This window comes from Molothrus aeneus, chromosome 10 (genome assembly GCF_037042795.1).
Source record: "Molothrus aeneus isolate 106 chromosome 10, BPBGC_Maene_1.0, whole genome shotgun sequence".
NCBI lineage: Eukaryota > Metazoa > Chordata > Aves > Passeriformes > Icteridae > Molothrus > Molothrus aeneus.
Window position 1 is genome coordinate 11,424,497 of NC_089655.1, and position 17,284 is coordinate 11,441,780.

General features: G+C 38.4%; 1 protein-coding gene across 2 annotated transcripts in view; it reads right to left on the reverse strand.

Moving 5' to 3' along the window:
- SLC9A9 (solute carrier family 9 member A9) overlaps positions 1-17,284 on the reverse strand; it is a 170,984-nt gene that overhangs the window by 39,397 nt on the left and 114,303 nt on the right. For both annotated transcript variants that reach the window (XM_066556466.1, XM_066556465.1), the window contains exon 13: positions 4,804-4,852. In XM_066556466.1, coding sequence (XP_066412563.1) covers positions 4,804-4,852 — 49 coding nt within the window. The remainder of the gene's footprint in view (positions 1-4,803; positions 4,853-17,284) is intronic.

The window sequence follows — 17,284 nt, forward strand, 5'->3', positions numbered from 1 at the left end:
CAGTTGAGAAGTGCTATACTCTGAGATCAATAAAATGATATTTTGATTTAATTGCCATTGTGGGATTACTTCAGTTTACTCTGACAAGATCAGAGGCTGTTTGTGTATGTCTAACAAACTGTCTTTCCCAAAGGGATTGAGATGTTCTAATAATTAGGAAAGTCCTTTCCCTTGAGGGGAACATGAATTGAATTGAAAAGGCTCAAAAAACCCTTTCCATTCTGCAAGGGTATTAATTCTGTAACATGCTGCACAGGTAGAGAGGTGGATTATCCTTTTCCTCAGGGTCCTAATTTGGAATAATAAATTAGGAACAGTTTTCTGAACAAAGACAGGCAGTTTGGTCATACTCTAGGTGTCACATCAGTACTAGTGGAAGAATTAATCTCAGGATGAAATTAGGAATGGGGTGGCCAGTTCTCTAACAATACTAAACTGTTGTCTTGGTTTTTTTTTTTGTGGCAAGTTAGGTTAGTTTAAATGAGTATATTTTTCTTTATGCAGTTTTAAACCAACGAATCTGTTAATTTTCATGTTTTAATCTAATAATATATTAAAATAGAATACTTTATAATAGACTAATATACATGTAAATTGATGATGATAATGTCAAGGGTCTGACCCTCAAAAGTGTAAGGTCTAGTTCCCAGGCAACCTGTTCATGGGAACTTTGGAACAATGGGAGCATTGATGTCATTGAGTTTTGAATAAGGTTAGACAGAATCCATGCTGTGGCTGTTATGATTTTGGTAATGTGGTCATGCTGAACATGCAAATGCACCAAATAGAACAACTATTATTCTTGGGATCTGTTTCCTGGTTAACTGAATTGAGTATATTAGCAACCCCTCCCAGTAACTGGGGGAAGCTGTGGGGGGAGGAGGAGGAAGATGATATTAATCCCTAACCAAGCAGCAGAACACTCTTCCAAGCTCTAAACATCTAAAAGTGCATTTTGGCAAGATAAAGATTGGGAAAAGGGTTGAAATGTTTAAGCAGGAATTGATTGTAAGTGATTGTAAGCAAAATCTGTGTTAGGTCAGAGGAACAAGAACACTGAATAAAGGAGAGGGAAGGACTTGAGCTCACAGGGGTAGAGATGAGGAAGAGAAGGACAGACATGGAAATAAACATTGTGGAGTGGGCTACTCATGCAGCAGAGGTGCAGAGGACAGCTTGTTAAAAGCACAGTGAGCTCTGTAAATGACCTGTGTCCTTTGTTTGCATTTTCATGTTGTTGTTGGTTAATTCCTCTTTCCAAACTCATTGTACCTCTAGCTTCCTCTTAAGGAAGAAGGTTTCCTCATTCAGGAAAATGAATTGTTGAAAGCAGTGGACAAAGAGAGCTACACAAGAGTATGATCCCCCAGGGGCTTTCTGGTCCTGACCTGGGCCTTTTATTTCTACTTTGACATGTTGCACCTTCCTCCTTTTGTCTATGAAATCTGTGCTGTGTTATCAGCTTTTGCAGTAGTGGGGATCTGGAGGGCAGCTCCTGCAGAAACAGTGCAAGGGAGGACAGGAGATGTTGGTGTCAATGTTTCAGGGCTCTTGCAGATCCTTGGATCCTATTTTGGATCTTATGATTTTAAAGAGTAACTTTTCACTTTCCCTACAGTTCAGAGAGGTAAAAGTAGTTCCCTCTGGGAAGAGAAAATGCCAAAGTTTTTCACATCTCTTCTTCCATATGGGAATTGCCCATATGGAGATTACTCTCATTAGTCCTTGCAATAAATTCACCAACCAGCTGGCAGATGAAACTGATAACAGTGTAACTAAATTCCTTATTATACTTACAAAGATGTAGGGGCAGTTAAATAAACTATGCAGATTAGTTTGACAGAGATGATATTGATAAGCATTTTGCATGTTATTTAGTTTTTTCCTGAGATCAATAGCATATCTACAACATTTTTTCTGAAGTACTTGTAGAAATTATATTCTTACCCTCTCTCAACTGAAGTTAACATGGCAGAATTTGAGGTACAGAAGCCATGTGAATGAAATATCCTATTGACTGTCTTTTTAAATGAGAGTTTAGTTAAATATCTCACTTCCATAAAGCTTTTGCCTTTTTTAAATAGACTCACTTTGTAACTATGCTTAGTGATTATGTGTCCCTGCATTGTGCTTTTCAGAGTTAGCTTTTGGTATTTGTACACTGCATGTACATGATATGCAGCTAAGTGGTTTGTTTTACATACCATTTTCTATACAGTAATATATATTATTTTAGTATGTATTTTGTAATTTCTCTCAGAACTAAGTTATGACAGTCCATCAATAAGCAAATGGGTCTGAATATGAAGCTACTTCCTTTTGTTAATGCTCATGCTGTGATAAGGATTTAATGATAAATTTAAGGGTGGCAAGACAGAACTGAAACTGAGATATGCTTCTGATGGATCATGGTATGGTGCAGTGCAGATGTTAATTATACATGAAGAGGCTCTACACCTTTTCTAGGGAAGGAGCTCTGGGTTCCAGGTCTTACAGTTTGAACTGGAATTTGCTGCGAGCTGACTGCCAAAATTATTGGTTCAGGTAGCCCAAAATAGAACATAATCAAAAGTGTAGAAATAACTGTGTACATAGAATTATTGAAGAAATCAAATCTCTTCACAGAAAATTGAATTTTTGGGAGGCAAAGGAAGGAAAGAAGGGAGAAAAAGATGAGGAGGTAAGAAAGGAAAAGGGTTTTTCACTCATATAACTGGTATTGTATCTGACATAGTACCCATGAGATGGAAGGTCTTTAAGGCTTATTCTGCCCCTAAAAAAAATCAAGGTATGGTTACAGACAGGGATTGAGAGGCTCCTACAAGGTCCCCATGTCCCGGTAGTTAGAGTGGTCACAGAGGAGCTAAATTCAAATCTTGGTAGCAGACCTTGTAGCTTTCCCATTCTGGCTGAGTACTCTGACTGAGCAGGGAGAGGCCTGGAGGTTTCTGTTCCATTAATTTTTGCTCTCTTTTAAACATCTTGTTCTTCAAGATATTTTGTTCTTATTTCTGGTACAATCTCCCCTGAAGCTTCAATTAACAGCACTGAGAGTGGGCACATGGTTTAAAGTTCATCTGGGCAAGAGCTTTAAGTGGCAGTGGGAGGTACTGGCACCTGACCCAGTATTTGTGCAGGGATGGATGTGTAGGAAAATCAACTGCTTCCACTGTGAAAACTCAGTAACATAGGAAGAAAATAAGTTATGAAAGGTAAACTAAGTAAAAACATCATTTTGGAAGTAAAGGGAAAGAAAAGAGAAACACAGGGGAAGAAGAGAAAATTAGAAGAAACAACCTGACTTGAATAACTATGATAGGTACTGAGTTAAAACAGTAAGTGCTACAGAGAATGCAGCCAAGATCTGAAGTACTAAAACATTGAGATGTCAAATATAAAAAAAAAAAAAACAATGAAAATAAAATACCATGGGAGGAGGGAAGACTAATCAGAACAGCAAAACTATTTTCCAAGGTATAATATACTACTATAAGGAATGTTGAACTGGACATGATGGGGCATGAAAAGTGTTATATTTATTTTTACCTTCTGTGTTGTATTGCTCAGTTTTGTCAGAAGGGATAGATGTTAATTCACAGAGCACAGTTGGGACACTGGATGTGTTACTGTTGTAAATAAACATTATTATTTTCATTTTCAGTAAAAGAATGAGAAAATTAGATGCCTAGCAGCTTCTGAAGAAATCATGTTTTTGTAAAACATGCATTCAGTCAATTTTGAGCTGCATTCCCTGATCTTTGATAATTCATGAGTGCTGAAAAGCAGAAAAGTTCTGCAATTCTATATCTCTGTACTCCAGTCAAGAATAGACTGTGGTTCTGTGTCCTGCTCTCATTCAGGATTTGGGCAGAGGCATTGCAGGAATTCTTACCAAGATGCTTAGGCAAGTGAATTTCACAGGAGGCCCCTCACTCAGAATAAAACAGTGCCTTGCTATGGTGCAATGAAGGTTATGCTAAACCTTTATCAATAGTGACCAGGTTGTAAAATGAAAGATGTGGTCAGTGTAAGTAATATTGGTGTTTCTTCTTTTAAAAGAAACATTAGGATAATTAGGCACCTGAATTCTACTTGTTACAATGAAAATTGAGATTGACCTTATGTGCCTTCAGAAACGTGCAGATGTGTAAATGTTAAGAATACTCAGCACATAAGAGATATTCAAGTTTTGCCTAATGGTATCTCTAATGTATTTTGAAATGAATAAAGTATCTTATATCTTCCTCAGCTTATTTTCTACATTTTTGTTATTTTTGGATGATTTAAATTTCAGTTCCAGTTGCATTGTCTGAAAGGGTGCATGGGATGGTATCACCAGCATCAGGCACTTGTTGGTTTTTGCTTTGGCACCTTGCCAGCTTCTCCACAGTCCCCCTGCTGTTGCACCCACTGTGCTGAGCCACAGGTCATGTCTCTGTGCATTGACTCTACAAATTCCTCCTGCTGCTGCAGGCAGGGCTGCACTTGAAACTGCACCATATATATAATATTTATGTATATATATGACAAAAAATGGAAGGGCACCCATGAGCAGCTGCAGCTTGTTCAGGAGCCCCCTTCAGAGGTTTCAAGTTCACAGTGTATTCAGGCTTTCATGTGAAAAATAACTGAAAAATATTTTCATACACCAGACCTACTAGAGTTGAGCATTACACACTCTCCTTTTAAATTCTGAGGGATTAAAGGTTGTTCTGAGATGTCTCATTTCCACAGATGCAGCCATGATCTGCCAAACATTGAACACTTTTAAATTCAGCATGTATGTCCAAAAGCCTGACATACCTGGCTCACAGCTCTAGCTTTCAGATCTTCATCTGGATCGACGCCAACTCTGTAAAAAAAAACCCAAAAAACCAAACCTGAGGACATATGGTAATGATCTGGTGTATATTAGACAGCTTTGAGTGTAAAAATGCTTCTTGTGTCACTCATTTCCTACTAGGTGAGAAATGAGGAGAAGAGCTGGGAAAACATTAGGATCACTTTTTAAATTAAGGAAGTTCTGAAGTTTTTAGAAAACTTAAGTTTCCATGTAACTGCCACTCCTAACACCTGAGACTGGATCTTTATCCTGGCTCTGATCCATCTCTGGGGAGAGACAATCAAGCTGTTACCCTGTGCTAGGAAATGCTTAATTGCTGTCAGAAGAGCAGGGCTGAGGAACTGCAGTTGGAAGTGGAGGATGGGATTGCAGAACTCCAGTCTGCCTTGCCTGTGCTGCATTATGGATCTATTGAGGCACTTGGAGAAGGCTTTACTCGGCACACCAGGTACAGGGAAGCAACCCAGAAGGGAGAGGAGGCTGCAGTGAGTGATGTACGAGATGGTGATAACCTGGGTGGCCCTTTCCCATCCCATATGGATGGGGAAAAAATTTGCTATTTAAAAGGGTGTTGTTTAAAGGAAGAATTGCATATTTTGATTATGGCTGATACTCAGAGCTGAGGAGAAATGAAATTGAAAATGTTTTAAGTTGAACAACAGAGGCTTATGCTGATGAAAGACACAAGAAAGTATGGAAAGCAGTGAGGGATGATAAATACACCTTATTATCACCCAAATCTGAAGTCCACAGCTAAGGTGACCAACAACCCCCATACACCTTGCAAGCTCCCAGATAAGTAGCAAGTCCACCAAGATATAAACCAGAATTTACTGATGCAAAGAAAATCTAGTCTTTCACTGGATATTAATTTAAGGCCACTATACTGGTTTTCTGATAGTCTTCATTTTTGAGTATAGATTTGCTTTTGGTAATAACACATCACATTATATTTTAAAATAATATTAAATATTAACAATTGCACACCTCAACATTCTTTCCTGTGGAAGTTATGCATACACTCTTATTGGACTGGAGACAATGACAGGAACTATATGCAAAGTAGATGCTTTTTATATGTAAATACTGAATAGACCAAAAAAAAAAGACATTTCTTTCTATCATAGCTCTAGAGCTCCAACAAACCTGAGTCCTTCAGGCATAAATATTTCCATCTTTTTATTAAAAATAACCATCCTGGAGGTGGCTCAACAAAGAGACAGAATGAATAGCAGGTTCTCATTCTTTTATTTTCTTTTTTTTTTGTCCTCTTGGCCCTTAAATTGCAAGGAAAAGCTTCTGATGACACTAACCTTATTCATTAGTTTGGAATAAAGCAAGTAAGGTATTTCCATTTCATTAAAATGGAAAAATTTACATATGAAAAGGAAAAGAATCATTACCCAGAGGTTTAACCATCTATCTGGCAGTGGGTTTGTCATTGCCATGTGCAGAACAGAAGTGTCCAGGGCCTTATCTGTGCTTGGCCCTGTGAAACAGAGCAGTGTGAGGCAGCCCTGCCCTGCCCAGGCTGCAGGGTAAGGATGGTGCCTGCAGTGGAGGCTGCAGCAGTGGCACAAATGTGGGTGCTGTGGTCCCAAACTCATAACCCAGGTCAGAATCAGAAAGCCAGTCTGTTTCCTGAGCACAGGCACTGTTTATTAGACTGTGGTGATTCATTGGATGTGTGCACCAGCGCCAGGCCAAGATAAACCCACCAGCAGCACATCAGCTGGAGACTGCAGAGCTCTGGAAGTAAAAAAATCCAACATATTTATATGTGATTGTGCTGCAGCCCTGCCTTTCAGCTGCACCTGACTTCCCAACACTCTTTTTCATGAGCTTAACTTGATCTCAAAAAAGGTCACTTCTGGGACAGAAGTAATTTAGCCTTCCTGCAGTTCTCACCTCACTGGAGCTGAGAAACCTCCACTCCTGGCTGTGTGTGTTGGAGTTGTGATGTGTTATTAGAGACTGAGCTAAGACAACAGAATACATTTCACCCAGGACTCAAAGGACTGTAATAGCAAATGGGAAAAGGGAGAGGCCATGGGGATGGTAGGACCAGAGTTTCTGGCTGTGATATTGATTCAGTAGCAGGATATAACTAATAGCTAATTCCACTGACAGCAGGAATTAACTGGTATTGTAAATCCTAATTTTTCCCTGAGTTCTGCAGAATCTGTGGTGTGCTGTGCTGAAGCTTCTCTGCATCTATAATTTCTCATCCTTATAGCTACAGAGACAGCTAGACATTTTGCTTTGTTTATTTGGCAGACAACAGATTATTATAATACAGCACAAATGAAGATTCTCACATGACATCCTAACAGGAGTATTACATTTAAAGCTAGAAAAAAGCAACAATAAATAAGGAATTCAACCTTAGGTTGTTAATGTATGAAAATGAAAAGGAGGCTTCTATGCCACATGAATTCACAGAGCCTGAGCTGACACTTTATTTGGTCTGTTCTTTGCCCTCATTTAAAACACATGGTCAGATAGAATTGCTGTTTTTCTCATGGAATAGTATCTCACTACTGGGAGTTCGTCTGGACACCAGAATATTACCAGGTGATTTAAAGTCCTGTGGGAAAAGAACCAAATTATTCTTTGCATTATATGGGAGATTTCTTTAATGCATTGAAATAGCAATGTGTTTCTGTAATTTAATGAAGTATGAACTATGTAAACTCAGTCTAATCAGTTCTGAAATTGTGGCTAATTATTTCATATCCAACCATAGGCTTGGGAGCCTAATATCAGGCCCCTAGGATTGAAAGTCATGGTCTTCTAGAATTAGCTCTGCTACACTTGACATGAAGAAGAATTTACTATTTCTAAATATTAAATATTGAAAAAACAAACTATATCAAATTATATGAGACTCAAGGTGACTGAAATTAATCATAGATATGCACTTGGAGTTTACAACCTTGAATTCTTCAAAAGGCCTGCTAGATCTAATGCTATTGCCAGTAGAATTTGCAAGCTTAAAATATGTATGAATTACTGTAACTGTCTCTAAGAGATATCCTGATAATATTTGTACAAACATCTTTCCCCTTTTAACAGTCTCTGGTTTCCATTCCTGTGAGAAAATCTAATGCATGCTCAGAAAAAATATTTTCTTAGTATTTTTTCTCTTTTCTTGCTATCAACTTTTGTCTCTATTCTCCTGTTGTCTTTTACTTCCTGCAGCCTCTCTTCTGTCTTTCTGCCCCACTTTCCCTGGCTGCTCTCTGTTCCTTGTTTGTCTTCTAAATATTGTATGCTTTTATTTCTGCATCTTGTTCTATACATTAAACATTAGGATGATTTCTCTTCCATGAAGACGAATTCAAAGACTTAATCAGTTCTGCACTGCAGTGAAGTTTACTTTATGTATTTAGATAGGCTTTAGTAATACCTCAGGTCCAAATGCCCTAGAATAGGGAGGAAATCAAACCCCTGACAGCTTCTCTGTATTGCCCTTTTCAGGATTTTTGGGTGGGGGATTGGGATGTGGTAGGGCATATGCCATGGTTTTTTGTTTTTCAGTAAGGACTGGATCAAAACCTGGGTTCAGAGAATGCTTCCAGTTGCTCTGCTCAAAATGTGGAAAGGAAGCTTTTGACTTCAGGCAGCCTCTAGCAGTTAGGCCTAAGAATTGCTGGGAACTGCATTAATCTGCACAAGTACCCCTTGCAGTGGATGGGATTTAAATCCCTGTGTGCTATCAAGTGCATCATTTTTTTAGCAAAAGTCAGAATGTACTTGGTAATAAGAGAAGGAATTTGTCACTGAATACAAAGCAGTTAATAACATCTTTCCTTATGTGGTTTGAAAAGAAAATGGATCAAAAGATAAATCCCAAATTGCCAGGGGAATCAGTAGTAAAAAATACACACCCAATCCCTAGGAATACTGAGTAGTAAATCACTATTCAGGCATTGTAAACTTTTAATTCCCTCACATCACCACAAAAACAACAGTGTAGGATAAAATCTCTGCTTTCTCCAGTGGAGCCACATAAAACCCTATATAGACTGACATCCTCATGAGGATCTAGGCACACAGAGCAGAACTGTTGGTGTCTGTACTTACAAGTGTGATTCTCAGCCCTCCCTCACTTTAAGTGCTGGGAAACCTGCAAATAGAGACATTTCTCTGAAATTTGAAATCTAATTACTGAAATTGTCCTGGGCCTGCATGGGCTTTCTGTACTGGCACAGCAGGGCCTGGTTCATGCAAGTTAAGTCTTCTTGGAGTTCTGCCTAGCCTGGTTTGCAATTACCATGGACTCACACTGGTTAGGTGTGCCCCAGCTGAGGCAGCCAGGACTGCTTTTATTTGAAACCTTGTCCTGAGAGCATGTAATTAATGCTATCTAGTTGATGACCCTAGAAAAATTGTTTATATCTGTATTATTTAATGCAGCTAATGATTTAATGAACAAAGGATCAAGCCTGGGAAAGAGACATCTCTCCTAATGCAAGTAGCAATCTTCCCCTGCTCAAAGTGTATGATGGTAAATGTGTACCTGGTGGAACAGAACATCACTGAGCTGTCACATGAGGGTCAGGATCAGCCAAGTGTCCTCTGTATCCTTTTCCACAATAGTGGGGAAACAAAGGCACTGCAAGAGGTGGGAAAAGTCTGGCATCTCTATCCCCATTTCTATGAAATGGGGTTAACAACACTTCCTTCACCCTATGGCTCATCTGTTTTGTATATTTAGCTTGTAAGTACACATCCTTTATTATGTTTGTACAAAATCTAGCACAGCTGTGTTTTTGTTTAGAGCTCCAAGAGTGCTGCTGTAAGTTAATAACAATATTGGCTTCTTTGCTTGTCAAAGGTTTCACTGGAAGAACTCACTTTGTCAGTGCAATGGCCTCAGCCTTCCACTGGCTGTCTCACTGAAACTAAACCAGTCCTTAAGCCTCAGCTTACATCTCAAAAGCTACACATCCCAGGAAGGGTTTTTTGAGTAAGTGATTTAGAACCCAATTTTCCAAGATGGCCATTAAACAGCATTTGCAACAGGAGTCTTGAATATTTTTGCATGAATAAATCTCAAGCTTGTTGCTATCCATCATCAGCATATTGCATTCAGTACAGAATTATTAACTGTAAAGAATAGAAACACGAGTAAAATCCAAAAAAAGGTTGTTTCATGATTTCTAATAAATCACTGTAATTGAAATTAGAAAACCTTCAGGATAAATAATGATTTCTCAGGACATTATTCTTGTCCATGTGGCAGTAAGTGTGATGTGTATTCCTAACAAACTGATACTGGAAATCTGCTTTTGCTTCTAGATTGCTCTATTGCTGCTACATGCTGCTTTTTCTGTGGACTGATACTGTCAAAAACATCTGCTTTTTTTATAGCACAGTATTTCATTGACAAACCCATGAGGAATTATGGCATGAGTATAGATTTTCGAAGTTCAGCTGATTTTCTTAATAAATGAAAACACTTCAGTTGAAGTTTAAGGCAAGAGTAATCACTTGCACCTCACAGCAGAAAGAACAAATCAGTTTAATTTCATGCTGAGGAGGGCTTAAAGAAATTAGCAGGTAAATGATGCTTCCTAAATGGTTATGGCAGCTGTTTGTCATGCAGCTAATGCCTTCTATATGCAACATGTTGAAATGGAATGAAAAGTGTAATTTTCAGTTTGTTGAATCATGTAAGAGGTAAAAGTGATATAATTTGACTTTTGATCTTGGAATTTCCTAAAACTGGTAAGATAATTTTTTAAAAAATGCTAAACATTTGCTTTGTGGTTGAAGTCCATGCCCCATTTTTGGTGGACATATGGAGAACTACTTTGTTGCAGAATTGACAGTTAAATTAATACACTTGTATAAATGGTGTCCAAATAAAAGTGGAGTGAAATGCATGAAGATAATGGGTAAATGCTGATAGAAGATAAGGCTGAAGAAAGAACTGTAGTGCTCTATAAGAGATCCACAAGTTATAGTTTCTAGATGTGACCTTCATCAAAAAGATTGTGAAATTGAGAGTAATGTCACTGCATAAAATTTTACCACTTTCTTATAGCTGTGTGAAGAAAATGCTAAAGTTTAAAAACAGATGATGGCTTGCATTTACATGATGAACCTATTTTCAGAGCAGCCAGAATGATGAACTGGATCTGTAGATAGCTGGTATCTGATCCTCCCTTCTGATAATCCTATTTTATCCTAATACTGGGGCAGGGGCACTAAAATGGTATGGCCACTCTGGAGTCACAAGGTACATCTGCATGGCAGAATGCAAGGTCAGATGTTCTGCAGTTATGGGAGCAGGGCAGCATCCTGAACAGCAGGGATTTACATCCCTGCAGTGCTTCTGGCACACATGGTAGATTATCAATGTTATTGTGCTGTGTGAATATTCCTGTAGAGAATTCAGGCCTCTTGCTTAAAAATATGAACCTAAGTTGAGTCAAATTAACATAATCTAACTTCTGTAGAATTTTTAGAAATCATCATTTGTAGTAGTATCAATGCACGTGAATAGATTTGGAAAAGATCAGCATGAAAGTTGGCAGCAACCAAAATAATAAAAGCTTCTGGTGACAATGTCAGAACTGGGATGAGTTTTCAGGTTTAAGGAAAAATTATTGTAATAGATTCTATGATAGAATAAAAGGTGTTATTGTTTATTATGACACTCAGGCTTGTTACATCAAAGATCATCAAATCTAGGTGGATGGGAAGTGCAAGTTGTACATTTATGTCCTTAGACACAATAATTATACAGATTACACCAAATTCTATGTCAAATTGGAAAGATAGCAGCTACTGACTGTGCCAAACCCACTCTGCCCCAGCAGCATGCTACTCACAGTGAGCTGAGGAGGTTTAACTCCCAGCACAAGGCTGCAGGTCAGCTCAGCACTTCATCTTCAGGCAGTGGCTGCAGGGGGTTCTGTTTTCAAGTGTGATGCTGAAAAATGCAGGGCTTTGCAAGCTTTACATCCTTGTATCCATATGTACATGTGTCTTTAGGGACCCAAACTCACAGTTGTTTCCTGCCTCTGATACAGAGTGAATGTGTGGGAAATTTGATTTCTGTGCTTTCTCCTGAACTGTTGGATTTCACAAGAATTGTACAATTAAATATATTCAGTATGTGGTTCACAGACAACTGGAGAAACCCATAGACCCTTGGCAGCAATGTTAGATATCCTCTTGGGATATCAGCTGCTCAGCACTATTTTCCTGTTTTGCTTCCCTCTGCCTTCCTCCTGCCCCCCTTTTGATTTTGGTTTTCCTATTTATATATACTCATATCATATGTTGTTCCTGAACATTTCATTGCACTGTGGTAGGTGATCCAGCTTTCACCTTCTACTGTGGTGTGGATAGCTTGCTTTGCTGAGTGACAACTTGCATGTTTTATTTTTTTAATTCAACCTTAGGGAGAAGAAAAATCTGTCATAAAATGCTATTTTTAGTAATCCACATTAAGATTAATAAACTTTCTATACTAAAGTTTGTGGAAAACACCACCATTTCCCCTCTTTTTTATATTCTTATTTGGAAAATGTTTCTCAGATGCAATTGTTTTTCTGGGAACTTGGCAATGTTCAAATCCCTCTGACGGTTTGGCAAATCCTTGTTCTGTTTCCCCCTCCTCAGTAAGGACTGGCATGTGCTTGTATGTGAGCCATTCCACTCTCCCTGCACCAAAAGAGCAGGTTTTTTTAAAATCTGTTCTTATCCTAAAATGCTCCCACAGGTTTTTGAGCAGCTCTGGTTGCAGTGTGTGAGGAGAGGTTTCCCAGGGCTGGGCACAGCTCTCACAGCTCCCAGTCGAGCAATGTCAGCGGTGTCATTGGCATCCCAGGGACCACACTGACACCAGTGCTGTGTCTTTCACAAGAATGCTTCCCTGATACTTTTGCCAGCTTCTCAGCATTTCTGAATTATACTGGGGTGTGGTGGTCATTTTAACTTTCCACTTATGATTGTGCTGGCATCACTCATCAGCCTGGGTTTCGTTAACATCACTGCCATTGCTGTCATTTACTCACTGAAAGAAAGAGATTGTTTTATGCAGCTCATTTATGTAAAACCTGAGCTCTGTAGAACAAGGTAAGCACTTTGCTGCCTGCTTTGCAAGCATTTAGATTCTGTCTATAATCTCCCTCTTGAAGTGCAGGAAGGGCAGGAATTCCAGAGCAGGGTTATGAGGAGGCTCAGCCATAGTCAGCTAATGGGCACTGCCCCTCACAGCAACACTGCACTCACTGAGCAGGGAGGTGATTACTTGTAGGCAATCAGACATAGATTTATGGGCAAAGGATGGGAAAGCTTGAAAGGACTGTAATCCTCCTGAATTTTTATTTTTAATCATAGTTACAGAAAAAAGGCAAACCCCAAGCCCTCAGTAAATCTAAAATTCAGGATAACTGCTACCAGAAGTCTTCTAAAATGAAACTCTCATGATAACAGTAGATTATTTGATATTAAAATGTTATAAAATTATTAAAAATCTGCTTTGTTTAGATTGGAAAAAATCTGTTCAGACAGTTGAGACGGAGACACCTCTGGAGAAAAATGTGGCTACAAGGGTCACATCACTCAGGAATACTGTGCTCCAATCAAAGAAACTGAAAAATGATAACACATGAAAAATAATGTGACTTGAATAATTTTATAAAACTGCAGGAGAAGTTCAGATATGAGGAGTGTGCATAGTAGTAACTGAGATATACAGGGCAATTATCACTTTCTCAGCAAGGTTTCATTTTGCAATTCAGTTTTCACCTGAGTTTTATATCTCAGATGAGAACTGGGACTCGGAGAATAAGAGATTCCCTAGATATCATATTATAGTGTTGATGCAGTATTGACTTTGAAGGAAGGATGGAATTGGGTCCCTTTTTTGGCAGTAGTGGTGTTACTTCTTTTGAGTGCCAACCCAGTTAATCCTGACAAGGGTGAGCTTTTGAGCTGCTGAATCACAGCACAGTGTGGGAAGGTTGTCACGAGGTGACTGTGGATGCCTCCCATCCAAAATCTTTATTGTTTTGAGGGAATAAAAAAAGGGGGGCAGATACATTACATTTCCATTACTGTAAGTCAAAGATGTATTTTCAATAACACCAAGCTACATGTCTTAAGGAGCTACTGGTGATGGCAAATGTTTTTTTTGCTTTAATTTGAAATGTTGCAAATGGAGAGATTTAGACACACACATGCATCTGTGTATCATATTTTCAATAAGAGGCAGTAAATAGAACAGTATTGATCAGCCTCCATGTGCTTTAAGAATTTCATTATTATTACCATGCCTCTCCCCATGCTGCCAGGAAGTCTACAGATGAAATGCTCTGTACACAATATTGGAAATGTATTAATAAAAAATCCCTGGTATATTATTAAAAATAAATTTTCAGTTAATGCAGAAAGACAGAAACACCACTGCATTACAAAAAGTATCATTTTTGCACATAGTAAAGATCCTAACTGCTACTTTTATGAACTCCATGGAGATGATTACAACTTGCAAAAAAAAAATTAAGAAATTAGGCTGTTTTGTTGGTGTCTAACTCAGGTTACTAACAAACTTTGTCAGCTAGGAAAAATGGGAACTGGTTTTACAGAAGATCTGTATGAGGAAAAGAAACTGTGTGCAGATGTGTTTTGACAAAATCCTATAGATGAGATAAGTCAATTTCTGGCTCAGAAATAACAGTTTCCTCCAGTGAATTATGTCAATGATTTCTAGAGCAGTAAAATGTTTGTTCTCTGAATTACTTTAGGTGTCTGTTCCTTTATTTTCCTTGCACATAAACAGCACAGTGTTGGAAAGAAGCCCAGGCCATGGTAGATGCATTATATTATTGCTAATGTGATTAACCCAAAGTAAAACATTAAATCCTCCTGAGGCATTAGTCTAAATAATGAGATGACCAACTCTAAGTTCCCTGGGCTCATGGCATGGGGAAAAATATATCATGCACTTCATCTCTTGCATTGACATTTGAAATTTATCATATGAAGCTGGTGCTGGGAGCAACTGTGCACAGAGCCATTGGAAGGGCAGAGTAATGCTGGTCAAGCCTGATGCATGGTACAAGCAAAACATGCTGAGTAAATGCCTCTGCCTCTGCTGCTGGGATCTGCTGCCATGAAAGCCATCACCCCTCTGCCCATTCAGGCTACTCCTTTCACAGGAAGCTTGTAAATCAGCTGCATTGTTTAAGATCATATTTAATTCCTGCCTTGAAATATGTTCACCTAAGTTCTGTCTGAAGTGCTCAGAACAGCAGGGAATTATAGTAAGGACTTGTATGGATTTATTGACCCAAGGCTGTACAAAGCAGGTTGAAGGTGTATTCTCCCGTGTACCATATAAGATATGCTGTACTATTTTTTAAAATCAAAATGGCATTTCTGAAACCTCAACACTATGCAGCACAAGGGTGTGTAGAGCTGAGGTCACTGCTCATAAGCAGAGATGCTGCAGTGCATAATCTGAGTAAGCACTGATAGGATCTTTGCATGTTTCCTTATGTAGGAAAAAGGGCTCAGGAAAATGACTCAGGAAAATGTTAGGCACTTATACAGAAAAGTTTTGCCTAAATTTTCATTTTCTGATGTACACAGTGCCAATAATTATTACTCTTTTGTTTAAATGGCAGAATGACACCTGTGCACGTTTGTGTCAAAACACACTTTAAAGCCACTTTAAATACAGCAGGATGAAGAGCAGTGTCTTTTCTGAAGGCAATGTTCTAAGACACTGCTTAATGGAAAATTTAACTTTTCATTTCTTTTCCACCACTTTGCTTTTCAGCAACACAGAATAAAACAATGACTCAAAGACACCCATTTTATTTAATTTTTTTTTTAGTATACCATTTAAAACCTCAAACCTGGAGGTTTATTCAGGAGTATTATATCCTCCTGATATAACAAATATCAATTAATGCATAATGGTCTTTTTGACAGAGTGAATATAGAATTGCTGGAAAAGTGTGCTTCCCTTTATCTAGTGTTTATGCTGTTCAATGTTGTTTTCATTTCATGAGTTGTTTGATAATTGCACTCTTTAGTTTAAACAGTGCAGATTCTGTTGATTTTAAATTTGTTTTTGCAATATAATCCTTCCTTAAGAAACTTGGCCATCCTTACCAGTTTCAAGCAATACATTTAGATCTTCTGTGACTGTTTAAAACACTATTTAGGCCATTCATACAAAAACTTACTGTATCTAAAATAGATACAGATCTATTTATGATCTATGTATTTGCACTGTTTGTAATGTGAGGGAATGCAAAGCTGTTACTGACATAAATTTGTGTGTGCATGCTCACAGACACCCTCCAAGCCCTTGAGCTGCAGAGGTTTCAGTGAGGAAAAAATATTTTCTGGTGCAATTGGCAAATTTGGACCAGATGTCATCCAAAACTGAGACCTGCCAGTGGCACAGGGCTCATGGAGCAGCAGATCTGGCTTTGGGACAGAGCTGTTCCGGGGGTTTTGTTTCCTTTTCACTTTCCAGATGACTTTCACTTGTACAGCAACACCAATGAAGATAGACACTTGTTAGCTAGTTATTGTGGTTATCAAGAACTATAGGAAATGGCCTTATTTCACAGTGTGCAAAGGCCCTTTGTAGAGTTCAGAAAGTGCTAGGCTTGGGGTTGTTCTGAATTGTTTTTACTCACACTTTTCTTGAATTGTTTTTACTCACATTTCTAAATATGCATGACTTGGGAAAAATTTGTTTATTTGGAGAGAATAAGAGCTTAAATGGAATGTAAATGATCCAGAAGCTTGGGTCTGGTGCCCTAACAGATGAAATTAAACTTGTGTACGTGCATTTGTGTTGTGTTACATTGTACTCAGGAGAATGGAGGAACTATCAGGCATTTGTTCTGCATTTGAGCTTTCTTATTCTGGCAAAGCAAATGTCTCAGATGTCAATGTTAGCTTTTTCCTTTTGTGTCAGCAACTCAGCTGTGGCTGCAAACCTCTCGATTCTGCTCGTTCTGTTGATCTCAAGTCAAAAATTTCCTGATTTCCTTTTGGTAATGAAGAAAATTGGCATTTTTGCCATATTTTCAGGGGCCTAGCTTGTAAACATGTGTTTTGAGATTTTATTTATACTGCCTGCACCAATCCTTGCAAACTTTTCATGAGCAGCCAGGAGGAGGGTTAATCACTTTTGTTGAACAGTTCTTATTAATTGGGAAACACTGGTAAAACAATTTCATTTTAATTAAATCAAGTCTCTTTTCTCACAAGTGCATTTGAAGACACTCCTCAAAGTTTCTAGTGTTTGGGGTTTTAAATTTAAATTTTATTTTGTCTTCTCTCTGTAGCCATATACAGCTTGAGCAATAATCCTGAAGCACCCAGTTGAAGTTTAAAATGAGTTCAGGGGAAAAGGAGTTCTGGAAGGATGAGATAGGGAGTGTGCTATAAAGT